Genomic DNA, 25,132 nt, shown 5'->3' on the forward strand with positions numbered 1-25,132 from the left:
GTCCCGCCCGGGGAAACCCCGCCCGTCCCCCCCCGACACCCACCTTGCTCCTTGAAGCCATCGGTGTTGGTGCCCGCGTTGATCACCGTGGCGTACACCCTCTTCGCCAGGGACCTCTTGGTCAGGAAGACGGCCACCACGGCCTCCGACCGGCAGTATCCGTTCCCTGCGGGCGGCAGTGGCGGGGAGGACGGGGTCGGACGTCCCCCCGACCGCCCGCCAGCCCCCCCCCCCCCCCCCGCCCGGAGCCCGGGCCGGGGCCCCCCGCCTCACCTTCGCTGTCGAAGGATTTGCAGGTGCCTTCCGGGCTGGAGCATGCCCAGTTTCATGAACTGCACCGAGGTGGTGGGTTTCAACATGAGGTTGATTCCGCCCACGATGGCGGCGTCGCAAGTCTCCGACGCGGATGGCCCGGAAGGCGTTCGCCAGGGCCAGGAGGCTGGACGAGCAGGCCGTGTCCAGGGCGATGCTGGGCCCCTGTCCGGGGAGCGGGGGGCTCGGCTGAGCACGGCCCTCGGCAGGCGCCCGCCAAATCCGGCGACCGCCCGAACGTTCCCCGAGCCCTCTCCGGGTTCCCCTTCCAACCGCAACGGGGGAAACGACACGTGACCCGCGGCTCGGCTTCGACGCCCACAGTGAGGGAAGCGGCGCGGCCTAGCGGGTGGAGCCCGGGGGTCGGAAGGATCCGGGTTCTAATCCCGACTCCGCCACCCGTCCGCCGGGCGTCCTCGGTCGGGTCCCTCGACCCCTCTGGGCCGCGGTCGCGCTCAATCGGGAAAACGGGGATCGAAGACGGGGGTGAGCCCCCTGCGGGACAGGGCCCGGAGCGCGACCCGATCCGGCCTTGCGTCTCGCCCGGCGCTTTAGAGCGACGCTTAAAATACCATCGTCGTCGTCAGCCGTCCGGGGACGGGCCCCGGCCCGTCGCACGGGGCTCCCGGGCTCAGGAGAGGAGAATTGGCTGTCTCATCCCCATTTTAACAGGTGAGGAGACCCGCGGTCACCCGACAGGAAAGTGGCGGGGTTAGGATGAAAATCCGGGATCCGGGCCCTCTGCTCCTTCGCCTAGAATCCTCAAGCCTGGAAGCTCCCTGTCGTAAGGGAACGGGCCTCGCCGACTCTGTCATACCGGACCCTCCCAAGCGCTCAGCGCGGCGCTCGCCACCGGAAGTGCTGGCTGACTGCTCGCCGGGCCGCGGTTCGGGTGTCCGGGGGGAGAGGGAGCCGCGTGGCCTGGCGGCTGGAGCCGGGGCGGAGTCGGAAGGACCCGGGTTCTACTCCCAGCCCTCCCGCGTGTCTGCTGTGAGACCCTGGGCGAGTCACTTCACTTCCCGGGGCCCTCGGCTACTTCCTCTGTAAAACGGGGACGAGGAGCGCGAGCCCCGTGTGGGACGGGGACCGTGTCCGGCCCGCTCGGCGTGTCTCTCGGGACGGCGCCTAAGCGCTTAACGAGTACCACGATGGTCACCGGCTCGTCGCGGGCAGGCCAACGGGCCGTCGACTGCGGTGTCGTAGCCGAGCGCGTATCCAGTGCTCTGCGCCCGGGGAGCGCGCGATCAAGACGACCGACCGAACGGAAGGATGGCTGGAACCCTGACCTCCTCCCCGCAGCCTCCGCCCCGACTCACCTTTCAGGTCGAAGAAGTAGGAGAGCCTGTTGGCCATCATGGCCCTCTGACAGCCGACCATGCTGTACCCCAGGAGGCTCTCGGGGTCCCGGCTCAGCGCCTCGGACGTCTCCGACCCGCTCACGCCGATCCACACGCCCGCGTTAGAACCTCGCAGCGTGCTGGGGTTGATCCCTGACGCGGGAGACGCCCGGGTCAACGGGGGGGGGGGGGGGGGTTCGCCCCTAACCGGTCCCCCCGGGGCTCGTCCCTTGCCGCCAGCTCCGTCGGATTCTACTCTCCCAAACGTTTAGCGCGGTGCTCTGCCCAGGGCAGGAAACGCCATCCACGTGTTGACCTGGGTTCTAACCCCCATCTTGTCTGCTCTGTGACCTTTGCCGAGTCACCTCACTCCTCTGCGCCTCAGTCACCTCCTCTGGAAAATTGGGTTCGAGACTGAGAGTCCCATGCGGGACCGGGACCGGATCCGACGCGATCAGCTTGTATCCACCCGAAGCGCTTAGTACGGTGCCTGCAGATGGTTAAGTGCTAATACCGCGCAACTATTATTATTATTATTATCGATTGACTGATTGAGGGGATGAGCCTAACCTCCCTGGTTGGGGCGGGGGGCGGATTTAGACACGGGGAAAACGGTGGGGAGATGAAAGGTTCATCAGGGAAGGCTTCCTGAAGGAGATGTGCTTCGAGAAGCAGCACGGTCGAGTGGCCAGAGCACCGGGTGGGGGGGTCTGATCCCGTCTCCGCCGCGTGTCTCCTGCGTGACCTTGGCCGAGTCGCTTCACTCCTCTGGGCCTCAGTTACCTCATCATCTGTACTATGGGGATCGAGAGTGCGAGCCCCACGTGGGACAGGGATCCGTCCAACCTGCTCACCTTGTATCCGCCCGAGTGCTTAGAAGCGTGCTTGGCACACGATAGGTGCTTCAGAAATGCCTTAATTTTGATTAACCTCTGTGACTCGGTTACCTCATCTGTGAAATGGGGATTGAGCGCCACGTGGGACGGGGATCCGTCCTACCCGGTTAGGCTGCATCTACCCCGGCGCTTAGAAGAGGGCCTGGCGCATAGTAAGGGCTTAAAAGAATACGGTCATTATTATTATTTGAAGACCCGGGGGGAGCAGTGATCTGGCAGATGGGAGGCGGGGGCTGGGGCGGGGGTCCAGGCGGAAAGGAAGGCGTGGGAAAGGGGGCGAGAGACACGAGATCCAGGCCCAGCGAGTAGGTCGGCGTCAGCGGAGCGAGGCGCGCGGGCCGGGTCGGAGTGGGAAGGAGCAGGACGAGGTGGGAGGGGGAGAGACGGTCGGCAGTCCTTAGAGCCGACGGTCGGGCGTCTCCGCCCGTTCGCAGAGAGGGGATTTTCTTCCTCTCCCTCTCCCCTGGCGGTTCAAGGGCAACAGAAGCCCAGCAGCAGGACGCCCGCGGCCACCCCGGGAGATAAGGCGGCCCCCGGCCTTGAGCCGGGACCGGGGCGAGGAGCGGCCGGGGACGGGCTCGAATCCGGCCCAGGAGCCGCGACGTTCCGAAAGTGTCGGAAGGGAGGGCCGAGAGGAGATGTGGAAAGGTCAGAGATAAGATAAGCCCCGGCGGAGGGGGAAGCCGGTCCCGAGAGAGGGGAGAGCAGGCGTCTCCGCCGGGGGAGAGTCCCAGGGCCAGCCGGGGTCGGCGACGGGGGAATAATCACGGTGTTTGTTAAGCGCTTACTCTGTGCCAAGCACCGTTCTAAGCGCCGGGGTAGATACGGGGCCATCGGGTTGTCCCACGTGGGGCTCGCCGTCTTAAACCCCGTCTGACAGACGAGGTCACGCCGAGGCCCAGGCGTGAAGCGGCTTGCCCGAAGGCCACGAGGGAGACGAGCGGCCGAGGCGGGGTTAGAACCCGCCGCTTCCGACTCCCAGGCCCGGGTTCTTTCCCCTGAGCCTCGCTGAATACCAACCCACTCCCCTCCCCACCAGAGGAGGGGAGAGGGCAGGGGGAGATCAGAGGGAGGGGAGAGGGAAGGGGCGGGGGAGAGACGAGGCAGCGGAGAAGCCGCCGAGCGCCCGTCGGGAAGGTCGCCGGGGAGAGACACGCCCCTAACTTCCCCGAAATCGGCGTTGGGCCTGGGCCGGCGGAGATGAGGGAGGCGGGGCGGGACCCACCAGAAACCCCAGGGAGAGAGAGGACGAAAGGAGCCAGGCCTGGGGGGCGGGGGCGGGGGGGCAGGCCCGGCCGGGCAAAAAAACCACGCGGCGGGGGGGATGCCGGGCGTCACGGCAATCTAAAGCGGGAGGAGGAAGTGACCTCTGAACCCCGGGGAGGGCGGGAGCGGGCCGCGAACGAGGCCCGGGGGACGGCGACTTTTTGAAAACCCCCGGCGGGGCCGGCCCCGGGGCGGAACCGGGGAGTTACGGGAGACGACTAACGAGTAACGCTAACGATAAGGACGGAATAATGGTATTCGTTAAGCACCGACCGCGTGCCGAGCACCGCTCAAGCGCCGGGGTAGATACCGTTTAATCGGGTGGGACGCAGGCCACCTGGGGCTCACGGTCTGAGTACGAAGGAGAATGGCGATTTTTTTTGTTTTTACAGTCGAGGAAACCGAGGCCCAGAGAAGCGAAGCGACTTCCCCGAGGTCACACAGCCAGCGGACGGCAGCGGCGGCAGAACCGGCGCTACCCGGGGGGCGGGGGGGGGGGCCCGCCCGCCCCCGGCCCCTCCCTTCGGCAGCAGACAGGCGGGCCTCCAGCCCGAGCCCCGCCCCCGGGGCGGACCGGTCCGCCGACCTCCCCCCAGGCCGGCCCGGCCGGCTCCCGGGCCGCGGCTCACCTCCGTCCACGATGGCCTCGTAGGTGACTTCCAGCAGTATGCGGAGCTGGGGGTCCATCGTGTGCGCCTGCTTCGGAGTGGACGCCGAAGAAGGAGGCCGTCGAAGCGGACAGCTCCTTTAGCTTGCCGGATCGCTTGGGCAGCCCGTACAGCCCTGCGGGGCGGGAGGGAGGGAGGGGCGACGGCGGGGCCGTGAGCGGGGCCCCCCCCGCCCCCCCCCGGGGGGGCGTCCCCTCCCCCGTTTCCTGCCGGGGCAGCACCGTGGGGCGGCCCCTCCCTCGGGAAACCATTCATCTCCTATACAATCTATTTCCCTATTCTGTGCCGGTAGCGGGGCCCGTCTCCTCGTTCCGTTTTGTCGTCCGTCTCCCCCTCTAGAACCGTGAGCCCGCTGACGGGTAGGGACGGTCTCATCTCTCGCCCGACGGGATTTTTCCAGGCGCTCTGCACAGAGTAAGCGCGCTCGATAAATACGACTGAATGCCTGACCCAGTCTCCCCGCTTTTATCGAGGAGGGTCGCCTGTTCACCTCGGAGATGGGAGAAATCGCGCCTGTAACCTCGGCCTCCCCGCGAGCCCGCTGGGGGCCGTGCTACCGATCCCGTGGGACCGTGCCCTCCCGAGGCGTTCGCTAGAGCGCTCTGCCGCGGTGAGCGCCCGGTAAAAGCTATCGACGACGGGGGCCCCGGTCCCCGGGGTGGGTGAGGAAGGTTGCTCTCGGGCGGCGGACCGGGGGCCGGCTCTCGGGGACCAGGAGGGGAAGTCCGCCGGAACGGGTCGGGGGCCACGGGCCGTGCCGGGGTAGCCGGTCCAGGCGGGAGTGGTGGGGGGGGTCTCGGGTCCTCCGGGGGGGAACCCGGACCCGCTGGGTGGGGAGGGGCAGCACCCCCCGTCTGGGCCGGGCCGGGTGACTCATCACCGCAGAGCAGGTCCGGCGCTCTGCCCCGGCTTTCCGGGCGGCCCCGCGGCCCGGGGCCGCGTTTCCTCCCGCCGGGCCTCGGGGGCGGGGCGACGTCGCCCCCGGATCCGCGGGTCACCTCCGAGCCGGGGGGCGGGGGCGGGGGGGGGGGGGGACCCGGCTCCGGTCGCCGGAGGATCAGACCGGGGCGTGGGCGGTCCCGTCCGACCCGCCGGAGAGGCCTCCCCCGGGCCCCCGGTTCTGGCTGTCCCGCCCGCCCTTCGACCCGTGCCCGGGGCAGCGGGAGGACTTCGGTCCCCCTCCCGCCTCCCTTCCGGCCCCGACCCTCCCTCCCCCGCGTGGCACACTCACCCGCCTTCCACCTGCGGTCGTCGTCGGTGACCATGTCCACTCCTCCGATGAGGTTGTCCCAGAACTCCTGGAGGTTTTCCGAACTCGGGGAGCTTCCCGGCCATCCCGGCGATCACCACCTCCTCCATCATCTCGGCTGTTCTCTGCAGGGGAGCGGGAGGGGTGAGGGCGGCGTAGGCTCGGGGCCCCGCGCCAGCTGAGGAACAGGTTAGGGTTCCCCGCCCGCCCCTCCCTCGGCCGTTCGAGGAGCGTTTACGGGTGCCGGGCGCGCCGGGCGGCACGTGAATCGATTGGAGGGGGCGGTTTAAGGGTCGGGGCTTGAGTTCTAATCCCGGCTCCGCCACCCTCTCCGCCGGTGACCTGGGCCCAGTCCTTTCCCCTTCCCCCTCCTTTTAAATAGTGTCGGCTAAGCGCTCGCTCCGTGGCGGGCACGCGGGCTACGCTGATCTCTCCTTCATGCGCGCTCACTGTGTGCAGAGCACTCTGCTCCGCGCTGGGGAGGGTCCGATTTAACGACAGAGAGACACATTCCCTGCCCACCCCGAGCTCACGGCCTAGAGGGGGAGACCGCCATTAATATACGGAAATAAACTACGGAGAAGCGTGGCTGAACGGAAGGAGCCCGGGCCTGGGAGTCAGAGGTCGTGGGTTCTAATCCCGGCCCCGCCGCCCGTCAGCGGCGTGACCTCGGGCGAGCCGCCTCTGGGCCTCAGTCGCCTCATCTGTAAAACGGGGGGCCCACCCGATGACCTCGTGTCTTCCCCGGCGCTTAGAACAGCGCTCGGCACATAGTAAGGGCTTAACAGACACCATCTCCCAAGCGCTTCCTACAGTGCTCCGCACACAGTAAGCGCTCAAGAAACACGACCGGATGAACGAATGCTTCTCAATAAGGCCCTTCTCCGGACCTCAGTTTACCCATCTGGAAATGGAGATTAAACACTCGCGCGGACGGCGAGCCCCTTACGGGACAGGGACCGCGTCCAACCCGATTATCTTCGGGCTGGCCTGCAGCGCTTAGTACAGCGCTCAACCCAATACCCCGGTCGTCGTTATTACAGTCTAGCGCGAGAGACGGACATTTAAAGTAATTACAAAAGAGGAGGAACGCACCCGAGCCTGGAGGGATCTCGGTTCTGAGCCCCGCTCCGTCCGCCGCTGGCCTGGACGGGTCATTAACTTCCCTGAGGCTCCGGGGAGCAAAATCAGCAGTTCTCTCCCTCCTCGGAGTGGGACGCAGTCCGGCCCGATTATTTTAGGCCTGACCCAGTGCTCGGGCGGATACCACGGTTCTCATTAATGAAATAGAGAGCAGCCGGCCGAGGCGGCTGGAGCCCGGCCCGGGGCGTCAGAGGGACCTGGTGTTTAATCCACTCGCCTGCTGGGTGACCCCGGGCGAGTCACTTGGCTTCTCTGCGCCTTCGGTCACCTCGTCTGTAAAATGGGGATTAAGACGGCGAGCCCCCCCCCCCCCCCCCCCCCCCCCCCGGGCGGCCGTGTCCAACCCGATTATCGTTCTATCCATCCGGCGCGTCCAACGGTGCGTAGTAAGCGGCTTAAACCCGGACCGCGACCGTTACTAATCACAAAACTAACGGGGTTGAGAAGGGGGCGGCCCACCTAAACTGGAAAGAACCCGGGCTTGGGAGTCGGAGCTCTGGGTTCTAATCCCGCCTCCGCCACGTCCATCGATCGATCGGATTTTACTGAGCCCCTACTGGTGCAGAGCGCTGTAGTAAGCGCTTGGGAGAGCGCATTCTAACTGAGTCGGCAGTCATGGCGATGACGGTATTTAAGTGCCAAGCCCTGTCCTAAGCGCTGGGCCAGATACGAGGTCGTTCAGTTGTCCCAAGAAGGGCTCACAGTCTTGGTCCCCCTTTGTCAGAGGAGGGAACCGAGGCCCACAGAAGCCAAGTGACTCGCCCAAAGTCTGCCCGGCTGACAAGCGGCGACGGCGGGATTAGAATCCACGACCTCCGACTCCCAAGCCCCGGGGCTCTTTCCCCTGAGCCGCGCTGCTTTCTCTAGACCCTTTCCATGCCCACGAGGGGGTCAGGGCCTACAGGGACCTCGGGCCTCCATTTCCTCACATTGTAAAATGGGGATTCGACACCGGGTCGTCGCTCAGACATCGTTGGGGCGGTCAGGGAATGTGCTCGACCTGATTATCCTGAATCTTTCCGGCTCTTAGTCCAACAAGATTTGCTTCTAGCCACCCCAGCGCTTAGTACAGCGCTCGGCACATAGTAAGCGCTGAGCAAGTACCACGTATTTGCTGCTTAGAGAAGCAGCGTGGCTTAGTGGAAAGGGCCCGGGCTTGGGAGCCGGGTCATGGGTTCTAGTCCCGGCTCCGCCACTTATCAGCGGCGTGACCTTGGGCGAGTCGCTTGCTTTCTCTGCGCCTCGGTTCCCTCATCTGGAAAACGGGGATGAAGACTGTGAGCCCCACGTGGGACAACCTGATTACCTTGTACAGCGTTTGGCACATAGTAAGCGCTTAACAAATGCCGTGATATTGATATTAACAGTATCATTGATTATTGTTTATTATTTTCAACGCTTAGGAGACCTCAGAAGCTTTCAGATGAGGCAGGCAGGTATTTATTAGTATTTAATTAACTCCCACTCTGTGCAGTCTTAAGCGCCACGCTAAAAGCCCCGGGGCAACACCACCTCAGCCCATTTCCCAACCCGCCGGCTTGATTTTCCGCGACCAGGGGCGGGGGGAAGCCATAGTCGGACCGAGGCCCGGGGGCCCGGGGATCGGGAAGGGGCCGTGGGTTCTAAACCCGGCCCCGCCCACTCGTCCGCCTCGCGACCCGGGCGGGAGTCGCTGCCACTTCCCCGGGCCTCAGTCCCCTCCTCTGGGGAGAAACGGAGCTGGCGAGGACCGGGGCCCCACGTGGGACGGGGACCGCGTCCCAACCCCGTTTGCCCGTATCCACCCCGGCGCTTAGAACAGGGCCTGGCGGCACGGGGTCAGGGACTTAAGTACTGCACTTATTATTCTCCGGCCAACGGGCCGTCCCGGCGGGGATTGGGGAGGGGGGTCCTTTATTTTCTCGGGCGCCGTGCCTAGGGGAGGGCGAGCGCGGTCAGAGGGGAGAGCGGACCCCGTAATAACGCCGCCGCCGGCGGTGGCCTTCCGCAAGAGCCAGGTTGTCAGGCGCTGCACTGAGCGCCGGGGGTCGGGCCGAGATCATCGGGGGGCCCGGACGCTCCCCCGCCTGGCTCGGCGTCCGTCTCCCACTTGCGGGCGGCAAGCGGGACTCTCCTCGCGAGCGGGGGGCCGAGCTCTGCCCGCACGAACGCGCCAGGCGTTCGACCGCCCCTTCGCTCTCCTCTGTCGGCAGCGGGTTGGCCTGCCCCCGTCCCCCCCCGCCCCAAATATCCCCGGCGTTCCTCCTCGGCCTCCCCGCCCAGAGTTCCGCCCCTTGCCAACCCGGCCACGGTCTCTGGGGGAGGGGGCTCCCTCCCACTCGGCAGGCCCCCCTCTCCCCCGGCCGGCCGAGAACCCGAGACCCCGGGGGGCCCCCCCGGCTCGGTCCGCGAACCCCGTGCGGAACGGCGACCGGGCCCGGCCCCATTCGGCTTCCACCTACCCGGTGCTCGGACCATCGTCGTTCATTCATTCAATCGTGTTTACCGAGCGTTGACTGCGTGCGGAGGACTGCGCTAAGCGCTTGGGAGGGCACGACCCATCGTCTCGCCCCCTCGCCCCCTGGCCGACGTCCCTCCCTCCCGCCTCCCTCGACTCCGGTCCTTACTTCGCTCCGCCGCCCGGATCCTTTTCCCACAGAGACGTTCGGACGTACTTCCCCCGCTCCTCGAGAAACTCATCCAGCTCCCCGTCAGACGAAAACTCCTCACCACCGGCTTTAAAGGGGTCCAACGCCCCCCCGTCCCGCCTCACCTCGCTCCTCTCCCTGGAGAAGCGGCGTGGCTCGGTGGCAAGAGGAGATTCGGGCTCGACACGGGTCTCCGTCCCACGTCGGGCTGACCGTCTCAATGCCCCGTTTACAGATGAGGGGGGACCGAGACGCAGAGAGGTGAAGTGACTCGCCCAGGGTCACGCAACAGACGAGTGACGGAGCCCCCGATCGGCACCCATAACCTCCTGACTCCCGGGGCCCTGGGCTCTCCCCGCTGGGCCTTCCCGCTTCTCCACAGATTCCGTTACGGATCGACCGGACCTGCCCATCACCTCCGTCACCTTTCACGGCTCCGTCAGCCGGTATCTCCCCAGCGCTCACCGGGTGCCCAGCACCGCTCCGAGCGTTTGAGAGAGCGCTCAGAGCAGCGCTCTGCCACAGCGGAAGCCCTCGAACACGGCCGACTTGACAAGAGAGTCGGGCAGACGGGTTCCCCGCCCCGAGGGGAGCTTACCGTCTACCCATCGTTACCCTTCCTACTTTAGACCTCCGAGCCTCGTGCGGGACCGGATCGTGATCTTCTCCTGAGCTTGGAACGGTGTTTTTTGGTTTTTCAAAACGCTTCGGATGGCGTTCAGGGCCCTGGTCTGATTTAGTAAATTTACAAATAGAATCGAGACTCGTCTGTATTTCTGCCTCCCTCCCTTCTCTAAGCTCGCCGTGGACGGGGAACGGGTCCGCCAACCTCTGCCGAACGATGATAATCGCTACGGTATTCGTTAAGCGCTCACTACGTGCCCAGCACTGTTCTAAGCGCCGGGTAGATACGAGGTTCACGAGGTTGTCCCGCGTGGGCTCACGGTTCAATCCCCGTTTCACAGATAGGACGCCGAGGCCCGGATCGTTACCGTCCCAGGGGCTCGGAACCCAGTGAGGACTCGGGAATTCCAACGGAGGATGCCCTTCTCCGTGCTGGACAGAGACACGTCGGTCAGGTTGGACGCGGGCCCCTGGCCCACGTGGGGCTCCCGGCCTAAGTAGGAGGGAGAACAGGTACTGAGTCTCCATATTACAGAGGAGGAAACCGAGCTACAGAGAAGTGACTGGCCCAAGGTCACCCGGCAAGCCGTAGGCAGGGCCGGAATCAGGACCCAGGTCTCCCGACTCCCGGGCTCTTCCCACTGGACCGTGCTGCTTCTCGTGCTTCGATACGCCCGCAATTATCATCATCGTTATCATCATCATCATTACTGGGGTACAGAGCCCGCTGCTAAGTAGGTGGGGAATACGACAGAGCGCGGGCTAGGGCCCGGGAGTCAGAAGGACCTGGGTTCTAATCCCAGCTCTGCCACTCGTCTGCCCCGTGACCTTTGGGCGAGTCACTTTGCTTCTCTGGCCTCGGTGACCTCCTCTGAAAAATGGAGATGGAGACCGTGAGCCCCATGAGGGACGGGGACTGGGTCCGGCCCAATTACCCCGTCCCCCGGCTCTCGGTACGGTGCCTGGGACATAATAAGCGCTTAACCGACCACGGCGATAATAATAATTATTATTATTATTAGACCCAAACCCCGCCCAAGGACCTTACGATTCACAGTGAGAGCTGAATTAAGCAACCGGGAGAGAGTACGAGCGTTGGAAGACAATCATTCCCAGCCCTCGAGTAATAACGATAATAATTGTGGTTTATCTGTGAAGCGCTTATTATGTGCCAGGCACCGTACTAAACGCCGGGGTGGAGGCGAGCAAATCCGGGTTGGACGCAGTCCCCGCCCCGCACGGGCTCGCGGGCTCCGTCCCCATTTTCCAGGACGAGGGGAACCGAGGCACAGAGAAGTGAAGCGAGTTGCCCGGCGGGGACAGTGCTCGGCACATAGTAAGCGCTTAACAAATACCATCATTATTTTAATCCCCCGGCTCCGCCACTTATCAGCTGCGAGGCTATGGGCAAGCCACTTCTCTGTGCCTCAGTTCCCCCACCTGGAAAACGGGGATGAAGAGCGTGAGCCCCCCGCGGGACAACCCGATGACCTCCGTATCTCCCCCGGCGGCTTAGGACGGTGGCCTCGGCCCGGGGCGAGCGCTTAAGAAATACCATCACCACGATCCTTATTAAGCCTCCAGGTTTTCGTCACGCCGACCGTCACCCGTGAATTCATCCGAGCCCTTCCTTGGACCCCCCCCGACCTTTTCGACGGGGCGAACGCACCCCGGCCCGCCCCGGGCCGGATGTCAGCCAAGGGCCACCAGATGCCGGGCGCACCCGCGCCGTCAACCCGCTCCCCCCCCCCCCCCAACCGCGAGCCCGGGCAGCCGACGGCCCCCGTCCCCGTCACTTTAGTCACCCCACCCTCAGCCCCGCCGTCGTTCATTCATTCAGTCCTACTTACGGCGCGCTTACTGTGTGCAAAGGGCCGTACTGAGCGCTTGCCCGGATCCAGGATTTCTTTCACAACGCGGGTCTCCCCCCTCTAGAACCCGCTCTGCTCTACTGGGCTCTCCCGAGCGCTCGGGACAGAAGCAGCGTGGCATAGCGGGAAAGAGCCCGGGCTCGGGAGTCAGAGGTCAGGGGTTTCTAATCCCGCCCCCGCCACCTGTCAGCCGTGTGACTTTCCGAGAGGCCTTCCCAGATTAAGCCCCCCTTTTCCTCATCTCCCGCTCCCTTCCGCGTGCCCCGACCCGCTCCCTTTGCTCTCCCCGCCGCCCCCCCCCCCCCCCCCCAGCCCTCGCGTACATATCTGCAGTTTATTTATTCCATATCGACGCCTCTTTACTCGTATTGGACGTCCGCTCCTCCCCGTCGAGACCGAGAGCCCGTGGCGGGCAGGGACCGTCCTTTTCCCAAGCGCTCGGCTCCGCGCCGTGGCGAGCGCTCGATAAATAGGACCGAACGGGCCCGGGCCGGCCCCAGCTTCCTCTCTGGGGAGGCGGCATCCGGGCCTCCGTTCGCCATCCTGTTCCTCCCCGAGTTGGCATCGGCGAAACTGGGCCAGGAGACTCTACCCCCCTCCCCGGGAGAGCCCCCTCCCCCTCCGGGGGTGGCCCCGGAAGGTGGGTACGGCGGTTGGTGCTGCCTCGTCCTGCCCGCCTCCGGGGGCACTGGCGTGGGCAGACCGACTCTCTCTCCTCCTCTCTCTCTCCCCCTGCGGCTCCGGCTTTTCCAGGCAGGAGCCCCACGGAACTCCCTACCCCGGCCCGTCTCTCCGGGGGGCCGGTCCGAAACCGGGTCGATCCCGGGTTTCCGTCCGGGCTGCGGGACGGGAGGCTCGGGAGGCGCCCGAGGAGCACCCCGCCCCGGGAGTCGGCAGGCCGTGGGGTCCTAATCCCGGCTTCGCCGCCTGCCCGCGGCGCGGACCCGGGGCCTCGCGTCGCTTCTCCGGGCCTCGGTCACCTCGCCCGGGGAACGGGGGACGGAGGCCGTGAGCCCCGCGAGGGACGGGGACGCTCAGTACGGCGCCCGGCCCGGAGTAAGCGCCTAACGGATACCATCATCGTTAACATCGTCACCGCCGTCATCCGGGCTCTGGTCCAGCCCGAGCCCGGGGCGCGTCCCGCGTCTCCCCGGCTCGGGCGGCGGTCGACCTCCGGCTCACCGCTCCTCCGGCCGGGCGGCAGCCTCCCGGAGGCTTCTTCTTCCCTGCTCTCTCTCGAATCCGGGGGCCCCCGGCCAGGGCGGGAGTCGCCGCCCGGGACGCCCGGACGCTCGTTCGCCCTTCCCCGGGAACGCGCTACCCTGTCCTCCTCCTACTTGCTATGCGCGGCGAGTCCCGGCCGATGGACCCGAGAGAGCTCCGGCCCCTCCCGCTCGGTCTCCGGCCCGGCCCGGAAGCCGTTCTTCGGGAACGGCGGTCGGAACGGCCGGGCCCCGATCGAATATCGGGGTCACCACCCCCCCCTTAATGGGCCTAAACGATCATCACGGTACTCGTTGAGCGCTCTCTATGTACCAAGCACTGGGACGGAGAACAACGATAATAATACTACTAATTACGATTTTTGTTAAGTGCTTACTATGTGCCAGCCACTGGGGTAGAGAACAATAATAACAATAATAACATCTGTGATATTTGTTAAGCGCTTACTATATACCAGCCACTGGGGTTAGAGAACAATAATAAAAAATCATCATATTTGTTAAAATGCTTACTTCGTTGCCGGGGCACCGAAGTAGATGATGATGATTATTACTATGTATCCGTTAAGCGCTTACTATGTGCCTGCCACTGGAGCAGATGATAATAATAATTAATTATCATTAACGTATTTGCCAAGCGCTCACTGTGTGCCCGGCACCGGATCAGATGAGGAGAAGAACGCCCACGGCACCCGTTAGGAGCTTGCTATGCGCGCCAGGCACCGTACTAAGCGCCGGGGCGGATCCGAGCAAATCGGTCGGACCCGGTCCCCGTCCCACGTTGGGGCTCCACCGTCTCCATCCCGATTTCCAGATGAGGGAACCCAGGCCCGGAAGAGCGAAGCGACCTGCCCGAGGTCACCCGGCGGACACGCGGCAGGGCCGGGACTAGAACCCAGGTCCCTCTGACCCCCCAGGGCCGGGCTCTCGCCGGTAGGCCAGGCTGCCTCTCCGGCCTCTCCGCGCCAGAGATCTCCGGGGTCCAGAGATCAGCGGGCGACCGCACCTTTTTTTCCGGTCGGAGGGCGGAGCTGGGACCGGGGAAGGATCCGGGTTCTAATCCCGGCCCCCGCCGCGCGGCGGCCGCCGTGTGACCTTGGGCCGGTCACTTCCCTTCTCTGGGCCCCGTCTATAAAACGGGGATTAAAAGCGTGAGCCCCGTGTGGGCCGGGGGGCCGGGGCCAACCCCATCCACCCGTCTCTACCCCCCAGCGCTCAGAACGGTGCTCGGCACGTAGCCGAGCGCCATCCGTACTCTCCCCGGGGGTTCAGCGCGGTGCTTCGCACACAGTAGGCGCTCAGTAAATTACCAACGAACGAACGAGCGAACGGGGACCCGTCGTCATCGGCACCGCCATCGTCACCGTGAGAAGCCACGGGGCCTAGCGGGTAGAGCAGGGGGGCCCGGGAGCCGGAAGGTCGCGGGTTCGAATCCCGCGTCGCCACTCGACAAGAACGACGACGACGACGGTATCCGTCGGGCGCTCAATACCCGCCGGGCACCGTTCTGAGCACCGGGACAGATACGAGACGACCGGCCCGGCCGCTCGGCCGCGGCGGACCCGGGCAGGTCGCTCCGCTTCTCCGGGCCCGTCGCCTCGTCCGTAAAACGGGGACGGAGACGGCGAACCCCCGCGCGGCCGGGGGCCGGGTCCACCCCCTTCGCCGGTAAACCACCCCGGGCGTTCGCACAGCGCCCGGCACCCGGGGGGGGCCGCCGCGCGACGGGCCAGCGCGATCATCATCATCGTCATCCAACTCCAGGGCCTGACAGGGCGCCCGGGCACCGGGCGAGCGCCTGACAAATACAATTATCATCCAACTCCGCGGGCCCGGTACAGTTCCCCGCACCTAGGGAGCACTTAAAACATCACAACTGTTATCACTTCTCCCCTCCGGGGCCCAATACGGTTCCCCGCACCTAGGGAGCGCCTAAGCAGGTATCGTGCTTATCACTCTCCCCCTCCGGGGCTCAATGACGGTTCCCCGCACCTAGTGAGCGCCTAGCAGATATCATCCTCGTCGGCCTTCTTCCACCCCGGGGCTCAGTCCGGTGCCCGGCCCACGGGAAGCACTTAACGGATGGCGTCGTCGTCCCGCGGGGGCGCTTCGCACACAGTGAGCGCTCGACCCCCGAGTAAGCGCGTCCCGCGTGTGAGGAGGGGGAAGGCGAGGGAGGGAGGGAGGCGGGAGAGGCCCGGAAGCTCCTCGGGGGCAGAGATGGGGCTTCCGATTTTCCGCAGCGCCTTCTCCCCGGGGAGCCCGGGCCAGTCCTCCCCGGACGGCGGCGGGGGCGGGCCGAGCCCGTGGGGGCCGTCCCGCCGTGGGGGGGGGGGGGGGGGCTCCCGCCCTTCGGCCCCATTTCCCGGGGGAGGTCACCGAGGCCCAGAGGATCGCCCTCGTCGCGGCATCCGTTCGGCGGCTCAGCGCGGGGCGGACCCCGTTCGAAGCGCCGGGCCGGGCCGGGCCGGGCCGGGCCGCGGAGGGCGGGACACGCGGGGCCGCCGGTCATCCAGCGGTAGGTACGGAGCGCTCGGCGTGTGCGGGGCACCGTGCCGAGCGCTGGCCGCGGGCGATTCGGCCACGGGCGGGTGGGGGCGGGTGGGGGCGGGAGGCCGGAGGCCGGCGGGCCCCTCGTGGTCCCCGGGCCGCCGCTCTTCGTCAGGCGGCGTCGGCGCCCCCCGTCCCCCTCCCCGTCCCCCCCCCGTGGTTTCCCTCCGACGGCCGGGCGTCCTCCCCGGGGGGCCGCCTAAGCCAAACGCGGGGGCCCGATGGGCTATCCGGGGGGGATCGGGGGGCTCCCCTCTCCTCCCCTCCCCTCCCCCCGCGAGGCGGCGGCGCGGCCTGCCGGCGGCCCGCGGCAAAATGGCTGGCGTCGGGCCGCCCACAAAGGGGAGCGGGGGGGACGCCCCTGCCCCTGCCCCTGCCCCTGCCCTCCCCGCATCGCTCCATCCTTCCCTCCCTCGCCCCCCCGGCCCGGCCCGGCCCGGCCCGGGCCCCCGGGAGCGGCGGGTCCGGGGGCGCGGATTACCTTTGGGGGGTGGGGGGGGGTCTCGGCCGTCCGGGGGTTCCCGGGGGGGGGGGGGGGGAGCCTGTCGGGGGTCCGGCGTCGGGGCGTCGGGGCCGGCGGGCGGAGGTCGGGCCGGGGCTGAGGCCGGGGCCGCCGCTCCCCACGCTATTTAAACGCGTGTCCTGGGCCGCCGGCCACGCCACATGGGCTGACGGCTCGGCTCCGCCGCGCAGTCCAATGAGCGTCGGGGCCGGGCCCCCGGACCCCCCCCCCCTCCCGCCCCTCCCCCCGGTCTCCCCCGGCCTCCCCGGACCCCCCCCGCCCCCCCCCACCGGGATGCGGGGGGAGCCCGCCCGCCCCCCCCCTCGGCCCCTCCCCCCGCCCCCCTCGCCGGGCCGGGGAGGGGAGACGGAGGACGGAGGGGGAGGGGTCCTGCCCCCCAGGCCCCGCCCCCCCCCGCCCGGCCCCGCCCCGCCCGCTGCGGCCCTCCCGGCCTCCCTCCCCGGCCCGCGATTCTGGGGACGGGACGGGTCGGACGGACGGATGGTGGGGGCCGCCCGAGGAGGGGGCGCTTGGGCGGACTGGGGGGGGGGAGGGGGAGATGGAGGCCGCCGCCCCCTCCCCCTATGTCTCCCTCCCTCTCTCTCTCTCTCTCTCTCTCTCTCTCTCCCCCTCCCTCCCTCTCTCTCCCGGGCCGGTCCCGCCCCCCCGGGCGCGCCGACCAATGAGGAGGCGGGGGCGTGCGGCGCCGACCAACGGGAGGGCCCGTGTGGGCGTTGCTAGGCGATAGGGTGATGGGCCGAGCGGGCCGGCGGGGGCGGGGCCGGCGGGGGACCGGTCGTTCACCCCTTCCGGCCGCGCGCCCGACGGGGTTACTGCCGTTCATCGCCTCCCCCCGCCCCCCACTCTGCGCTAGGCGCCGGACCGGAGGCCGGGGCGGGAGCCGGAGCCCGCGGGGCGGCCCGTTCGACCTCTCTGGGCCTCGGGGGGGCCTCGTCCGGAAGGGGGGCGGGGGGGAGGGTTGACCTGGGTGGCTTCCATCCACCCCAGCGCTTCGAACGGTGCTCGGCACGTGCTCGGCCCTCGACGGAAACCGCCCCTCCTCTCATCGGCCGGAAAATGGGCACGAAGGCCGTGAGCCCGCGCGGGGCGCGACCTCATCGGCTTCTGTCCGCCCCGGTGCCCGGCACGTACTTGACGGACACCGTCGTCGTCGTCGTGACGCCGGCGGGACGCGGCGAGGCCCGAAAACGGAGGCGGGGATCCCGCCCGGAGAAAGCGGCCCGGCAAAACTGGCCGGAGCGGGGGCCCGGGAGTCGGAGGGTCGGGGGGGGGGGGGGGTCTGGTCCCGGGTCCGCCACCCGTCCGCCGCGTGGCCCCGGGCGGGTCGCCTCGCTCCTCTGGCCTCGGCGACCTCGTCCGGAAAACGGGGACGGAGACGGGGAGCCCCGTGCGGGAGAGCCACCGGGGCCGACCCGATCCGCCGCGGCCGCCCCGGTTGCGGGTTCGGCGCCCGGCGCGTGGTAGGCGCTTAACCGACGCCGCGGTCGTTAGAAGCGAAGGGACTCGCCCGAGGTCCCGCGGCGGACGGGTGGCGGAGGCGGGATGAGGACCTTCTGACTGCCGGGCCGCGCCGCTTCTCGGCGCGGGATCGTCGTTTCTGGCTTTTTTTTTTTGTCTTCCTCCCTTCCCCGCCCGTCCGCGAGTCCCTCCGGCACCGAGATGCCGCCGCGAGACCCGCTCCTCTCCGGGCCTGCTTTCGGGACGGCTGGTCGGGACGTCCGCCTCCCTCCCCGCCGACCCCGGGGGAGCGGAACTGCCCCGGGCTCAACGGGGCAGGAGGGGGAGAGAGCTCTGCTCGGAACCCAGAGGGTTTGAAAGGATCCGTTCTTCGGGCCGGAGGGGCCGACCTCCGAGTCTCCGAGCGGCCGGACCCGGTCGACGGCTGACGCCCTCGAGTCGGTCGACGGGTGGTCCGTATATTCGGGCGGACGGAGCGCTGGGGAGAAGGCGGGGGCTTTGGTAGACAGGATCCTGGCCCTCCGGGGGTCTGCGGTCTAGCGGTGGAGACGGACGCTCAAGTAGATTACGGAGAGGGGAAGGAACGGGGGGTCATGGGACGGGCGCGTAAGGAAGGCCTTCGGGGGTTACGTAAGGGGAGGGGGGAGGCGGCGGACGGGGCCGACGCAAACTCCTCACTCTAGGCTTCGAGGCTCTCCGTCACCTCGCCCCTTCCTACCTCTCCTCCCTCCTCTCTCTCCACCGCCCGCCCCGCACGCTCCGCTCCTCCGCCGCCCGCCTCCTCGCCGTCCCTCGGTCTCGCCCGTCCCGCCGTCGACCCCCGGGTCCCGTCCTCCCGCGGTCCCGGGACGCCCTCCCTCCTCGCCTCCGCCGAACCGATTCTCTTTCCCTCTTCGAAACCTTACTTAAAAATCACCTCCTCCGAGAGGCCTTCCCGGACCGAGCTCCTCTTCCCCCTCTACTCCCTCTGCCATCCCCCCTTTACCTCTCCGCGGCTAAAGCCTCGTTTTCCCCTTTTCCCTCCGCTCCTCCACCTCTCCCTTCCCGTCCCCACGGCACCGTACCCGTCCGCTCGACCGTATATATTTTCGTCACCCTATTTATTTTGTTAACGAATCGTACGTCGCCTCGATTCTGTTTAGTCGCCATCGGTTTTTACGAGACGTTCTTCCCCTCGACGCTGTTCAGTGCCATCGTCCTCGTCCGTCCGTCTCCCCCGATCGGACCGTGAGCCCGTCGGACGGCGGGGACCGTCTCTGTCTGTTGCCGACTTGTTCATCCCAAGCGCTTAGTACAGTGCTCTGCACATAGTAAGCGCTCAATAAATACTATTGAATGAACGGAGATTGGCCAGTACCCCGTTAAGGCCTCGGTCGACGCCGTTCGCCGCGCACCGAGCCGGGCGCTCGGGAGAGCCCGACCGACTTGACGGGCCCGGTCCCTGACCTCGGGGAGCTTGCGATCTAGCGGAGCGGGCCGACCCTAGGACAGATCACCGCTACGGGGAAGTCCCGCGGTTTGAGCGGCCTCGTGGAGCGGGCCCGGGGCCTGGGAGTCAGGGGACCTGGCTTCTCATCCCGCCCCTGCCGCTGCGTGACCTCGAGCGAGTCGCTTCCGATCTCCAGGCCTCGGTTCCCTCGTCTGTAAGATGGGGATCCGATCCCCGTCCCCCCTCCTCCTCATAACGGGAGGCCCGGGTGGGACCCGTTGGGCTCGTGCTTTCCCGCCGCTTAGTACAGCGCTCGACGGATGGAAAGAGCCTCGCGGGTCGCACGGTCACCGTAACCGTAACGACGGGACCCGTTAAGCGATTGCTACGGGCACCGTCCTAAGCGCGGGGGGGGGGGGGGGGGACGCGAGCTCGTCGGGCGGTCCCCCGTGGGGCTCACGGTCTTCATCCCCGTTTTCCGGATGAGGGAACCGGGGAAGTGAAGCGACTGGCCCGGAGTCCCGCGGCCGACGAGCGGCGGAGCCGGGATTGGAACCCACGCCCTCTGACTCCCAAGCCCGGGCTCTTGCCGCTAAGCCTCGCTCTAGAGATACATTCGTAAATTCTGCGTGGGGGAGAGGGCGTATTTGGTGGCGAAGACCCGGGGGGGGGGGAGGGGGGGCGTATCTCGTCCCGCGGAAACGGCCCCCTCGAAAGTCACCGACGACTTTCTTCTCGCCCCGTCCGACGGCCTCTTCTCCATCCCGATCCGCCTAGGCCGCCCCCTTCTCCCGGAACCGTTATCCGACCTCGGCCTCGCCGACGCCGTCCTCGCCTGCTTCTCCCCCCTTCTCTCCGGCGTCCATCGCCGGATCCTCCACCGCCTCCCGCCCCTCCCCCGAGGGTCCCCCTCTCATCCTCCATCTGCGCCCGCCCCCTCGGAGAACTGACCCCTTCCCCCTTCTCTGCCGAAGTTTTCCCCCCGCCTCTGGGCCATCTTGACCCGGAGGCCCCGCCGACGCCTCAAGCTCGACACGTCCAGACCGGAACCTTTCCACCCGGACGCCGTCCTCCCCCGGTCTTCGGTGATGACGACGGAACTTGTTGGGCGCTTACCGTGGGCCGAGCCCCGTTCTGAGCGCCGCGGTGGATACGAGCTGACCGGGTCGGACGCGGTCCCCGTCCCACGTGGGGCTCTCGCCCTTCGTCCCCGTTTCACGGACGGGGGGATCCGAGGCCCGGAGGGGTCAGGAGACTTGCCCACGGTCACGCGGTAGCCGCGTGGCGGGGTCGAACTCCCCAGGCCCGCGCTCTCTCCACCGAGCCGCCGCCGTCTCACGAGCCTGACTCATCTCTGGATCCGTCTCCCTCGTGCAACCCACACGTTTAATCTCGCAGCAGATCCTGTCGCTTCCACCTCTGCAGCATCTCTAGAATCTTCCCCTTCCTCTCCGCCCACACGGTTACCACAGCGATCGAAGCACTTCTCATTTCCCGGCCTCCTCGCTGACCTCCCTGCCTCCCGGCTCTCCCCGTTCCGGTTCGGGCTCCGCCCCGGCTCGCTTCTCTACCAGAACCCGCCCCGCCCCCCGGAACGTCCGGTCCGCGGCCCCCTAGTCCTCGAGAACCTCCGGCGGCCGCCCGTCTACGTCTGCGTCAAACGGGATCTCCTTTCCGTCCGCTTTGAAGCGGTCCATCGCCCCTCCTACCTCACCTTCCCCGGACCCGGCTCGATCGAATTCACCGGGCGCCGGCCGCCTGCGGGGTCTGAGTGGGGATACGAGGGCTTCTCTGTCGGACGCGAGGGCCACGCTGAAGAATTCGATATTCACCCCCCTCCCCGCCCCGACTCCCCCGCGCCCCCGGCATCTGCGTCCGTTCCCTTACGCTCTTCCCTTTTCTCTCTCTGTAACTTCTTCCCGTATCCTCGCGGGCCGAGGACCTATCTACCGATTCCGTCGCGCGGGACTCTCCCAGGGGCTCCGCGCCGGGCGGTACCGAGGTAGATCCAACGTGGCCCGGTGGAGAGAGCCCGGGCTTGGGAGGCAGAGGACGTGGGTTCTGATCCCGGCTCCGCCACCTGTCGACCGTGGGACGCCGGGCCGGCCGCTTCGCTTCTCTGGGCCTCGGCTCCCTCATCCGGAAAACGGGGATGGAGACTGGGAGCCCCACGGGGGGGCAGGCCGATAACCTCTGCGCTCCTAGTAATCCGCACACGGTGAGCTCTCAACGGATGCTCCGATTATTAGTCACTTAGGGTCGACCATCTCCGCGGTACTCGTGCTCTCCCAAGCGATCACAGTAAGCGCTCCGTAAACACCGGTGACCGACCGATCTTCTCTGGGCCTCGGTTTCCTCGTCCGTCAAACGGGGATTCCACACCTGCTCTCCCTCCCCTTGGCGTGGTGAGCCTTACGTGGGACGGGGACGCTGTCCGACCCGATTGCCCCGTACCTCTTCCGGCGCCTGACAGCGGACTCAACGCTCCGCCTCGGTTGTATCGTCCTCTCCCGAGTGCTTAGAACAGTGCTCTGCACCTAACGGATTGTAAGCCCCTCGATCGATCCGTCCCGTTTGTGGAGCGCTTACTGTCCTAAGTGCCTGGGAGCGTACGATACGGTAGTGGGCAGACTGGTTCCCCGCCCGCAACGAGCTAACGTTCTAGAGGGGAAGAAAGACTTTAATTGAAATAAATTACGGATATGGACAGAAGTGCCGCGGGGCTGGGAGAGACTGCTAATTCTGTGGTATCGTACTCTCCCAAGCGCTCACTACGGTGCCCTGCACACAGTATCATTATGACGCTCCAATGCCGGCGAGTCATTTCCGACGCCCGGCGACTCTGCGGACGTATTTTCTCCGGAGCGTCCTAGCTCCCGCCGTAATCCGTCCCCTTGCTCACGGTCCCCCCGGCACCGTCGTCGGGGGTTTCTAGCCGTCTAGCTGCCGGGCTGCCTCTCCCCCGTTTTCCCCGGACTTTTCCTAGCATCAGCGGCTTCTCCAGAGAATCGATCCTCCTGATGGCGTGTCCAAAACGGGCTGATCGGAGTCCGGGGCCTTTGGCCTTCCGAAGACCGCCTTGGCTTACTAGCTCCCGAACCCATCTGTTTGTCTTTCGGGCCGTCGGGGGTATTCCCCGACACCGCGTTTCGAAAGACGCACGCGGGAGGGACTCGCTACATTGATCGACCGACCGATTGGGCCAGGCCATCCGAAAAATGAATCAGAGACCGTCCCTGCCTTCGAACTGAGCCAACGGGAAGAGCGAGACGGCATCGGCTGACATTCGGCCAGTTAAACAAACGGAAGGAACAGGTGCTGTCTTGACGTGACCCCCCGAGATAAGCTCGGTGACCCCACCGGCCCCTGCCCCGGGTGTACTTTGGCAGGTCTTTATCCGCCGATCTAGAATCGATGGTGTCCGCGTTTCCTCTCTCCCCCAGATTCCTTCGCTCCTTCGGTGGAGAAGGGGGGGAGGGAGGGAGGGAGGAGGAGAGAGGGGAGGAAAGCGTTTCCTAATAATAATGATAACGATAATGGTGTTCGTTAAGCACTTACTACGGGCCGGGCACGAAGCAGATCGTCGGGGTGGACGGGGGATCCCCGCAGGGGATTCGCCTCTCAGGCCCCCGTTTTACGGATGAGGTAACTGAGGCCCAGAGAGGTGGAGCGACTCGCCCACGGTCACACAGCGGACGCGTGGCGGAGCCGGGATTAGAACCCAGGTCCCGCCGACTCCCGGGCCCCGCGCTCTATCCGCTTCTCCTGACGGGAGGGGCTTGGGCCTCGAGAGCCCGGGGACCCGTTTCTTCGTCCCGGCTCCGCCGCTCGCCAGCCGGGTGACCTCGGGCCCGTCGCTTCACCGAGCCTCAGTTTCCTTCCTTCTGCAAAATGGGGAACAGATCCCCGTTCTCCCTCCCTGGAGCCCGGAAAGCCCCCGTGCGGGACTGAGGCCGCGTCTGACTCGATGATCTCGCTTAGCACGGAGAAGGCGCTTAACAGACACCGTCGTCATTAGCCCGTTGAGCCGGAACCCCTCGAACCGGAAAATCCCACTCTTCCCTCCCGCTTACGCTGCGGGCCCCGTGTCCGACTTGCTGGCCCTGTAGATATCCCAACTCTCCTCTGCCGTTCCGCTGTCCTCTCCCAAGCGCTTGGGACGGCGCTCGACCAACCCTCTCATTGATTTAGACCCTTGAGGCCCGAATCCCTCCAAACAGGGAAATCCCAGTACCCTCCCCCTGCGACCCGGTCAACTCCCGCTGGAGCCAAAATTCCAGGGTCACCGAAGAGGGAGGGCAAGAGTGGGCTTGCAGTCCTCACACCGCTCTTCATCTCAAGGTCTCTCGTGAACCCTTCCTCAGGGCGGCCGTTGGGGTGAGGCGCGCTCACCGTTTACCCCGAGGAGCGGCAAGACGGCAGCGGACGGAGCACGTGCCTGGGAGTCGGGAGGTCGTGGGTTCTGATCGCGGCTCCGCCCCGCGTCTGCCGGGCGGCCTCGGGCGAGTCGCTTCGCTTCTCGGGGCCTCGGGGCCCTCATCTGGAAAATGGGGATGGAGACCGTGAGCCCCACGGGGGACGGGGACCGCGTCCGACCCGCTTTAGTCGGAGTCGCCCCGGCGCCTAGTACGGTTCCCGGCACATAGCAGGCGCTGAACGGATGCCTTAATTGTTATCGTCACCTGGGGAGTGGACGGGGGCGTCCAGCACAGAGCCCACCCTGCCGGGAGGCCTGGCTGGCGAGGCCCCGTTCCCCCTCTCCTTCAGTCCGCGGGCCTCTGCGTGGAACCGAGGCTGCGCCCGACCTGACTGTCTCGCATCTGGGCTTGGCACGGAGAGAGCGCTTAACAGTTACCACTATTACTAGACTGATGAGCCGGGACCCCTCAAACCGGAAAATCCCAATCCTCCCTCCCCTTGCCCTGGGGGCGGGGATCTCCCCGGTGTTTAGAACAGCGCTCTGCCCAGAGTGAGCGTTCCATAAATCTGATCGGTTGATTTACGGGGGTCCCTTGGGCTCCCCAGGATAGGGCAGAGATGCTGTGGGTTGCCGGGGTTTTCTTTTCCCGGGGTCACCCCAGACTGCCTTGGGGGGGAGGGGGGGGGTGTGTGTGTTTGTGGGTCCCTCAAAACCACAAGGTGCCAAGTCCTACTCCCCCCAGCGCCCCATTTACGGAACCCGCCAAGAGCTCACCGTGTGCCGAGCACTGTGCTGAGCACAGGGGTTGATGGGAGTTAAATCGGGCCTCTGGACCGTAAGCTCGTCCCGGGCAGGGAACGTGCCTGTTTACTGTCGCGTCGTACCGTCCCAAGCGCCTAGCGCAGCGCTCCGCCCACAGTGAGCGCTCAGCACGTTCCCCCGAAGGGTCCGACGCAGTCCCCGTCTCGCATGGGGCTCCCGGACTGAGCAGGAGGGAGAGCGGGGATCGACTCTCCGGAGGACAGAGGAAGAGACCGAGGTCTCGCGAAGTGAAGCGGCTCGCCCGGAGCCCCACAGCGGGGAGGTGGGGTCCCAGACCCTCGGGACCGTCGGCTCCCCGTGGGCTGGCTACCCGTCCACCGCCTCCGATGGATCGTCCTCTCCTAAGCGCCTAGCCCGGTGCTTTTCGTTGTACCGTCCTCTCCCAGGCGCTCAGTTCGGTGCCCCGCACGGAGTAAGCGCTCAAGAAATCCCATCGACTGAGGGACGATGAAGACCGACGGTTCGATCGACTCCCAGGGCCGGGCCCTTCCCGCCAGGCCGCGCTAGGCGGGGTTTCCGGAACTGGGTGCCGGAGGGTGGGGGTGCGAGGTTTCCCGGCTCAGCGTGCCGCGATTTGGCCGGGGAGCTGGGTTGGGGCGGGCGGACTTCTCCCCCGGGGTTCGGTTCGCCGCTCGGACCCGGCCGTTTCCTCCCCGGACCGGGCAAATGGTCCTCCCGCCGGAACGCGGACGTACCCGACCGTGAGAGCCGGCG

The 25,132-nt window shown here is 66.7% G+C and overlaps 1 protein-coding gene across 1 annotated transcript in view; it reads right to left on the reverse strand.

Annotated features, from left to right (window-relative positions):
- The window catches only part of FASN (fatty acid synthase), a 30,732-nt gene extending 24,883 nt beyond the window's left edge, over positions 1-5,849 (reverse strand). Inside the window, 9 exon segments of the mRNA XM_029057044.2 lie at positions 44-166; positions 274-310; positions 312-392; positions 394-476; positions 1,629-1,802; positions 4,441-4,513; positions 4,515-4,594; positions 5,711-5,792; positions 5,794-5,849. Coding sequence (XP_028912877.2) covers positions 44-166; positions 274-310; positions 312-392; positions 394-476; positions 1,629-1,802; positions 4,441-4,513; positions 4,515-4,594; positions 5,711-5,792; positions 5,794-5,841 — 781 coding nt within the window. The 5' untranslated portion in view covers positions 5,842-5,849.
- Positions 5,850-25,132: the final 19,283 nt, after the last annotated feature.

The sequence above is a fragment of the Ornithorhynchus anatinus genome, unplaced genomic scaffold, assembly GCF_004115215.2.
Source record: "Ornithorhynchus anatinus isolate Pmale09 unplaced genomic scaffold, mOrnAna1.pri.v4 scaffold_264_arrow_ctg1, whole genome shotgun sequence".
Lineage (NCBI taxonomy): Eukaryota > Metazoa > Chordata > Mammalia > Monotremata > Ornithorhynchidae > Ornithorhynchus > Ornithorhynchus anatinus.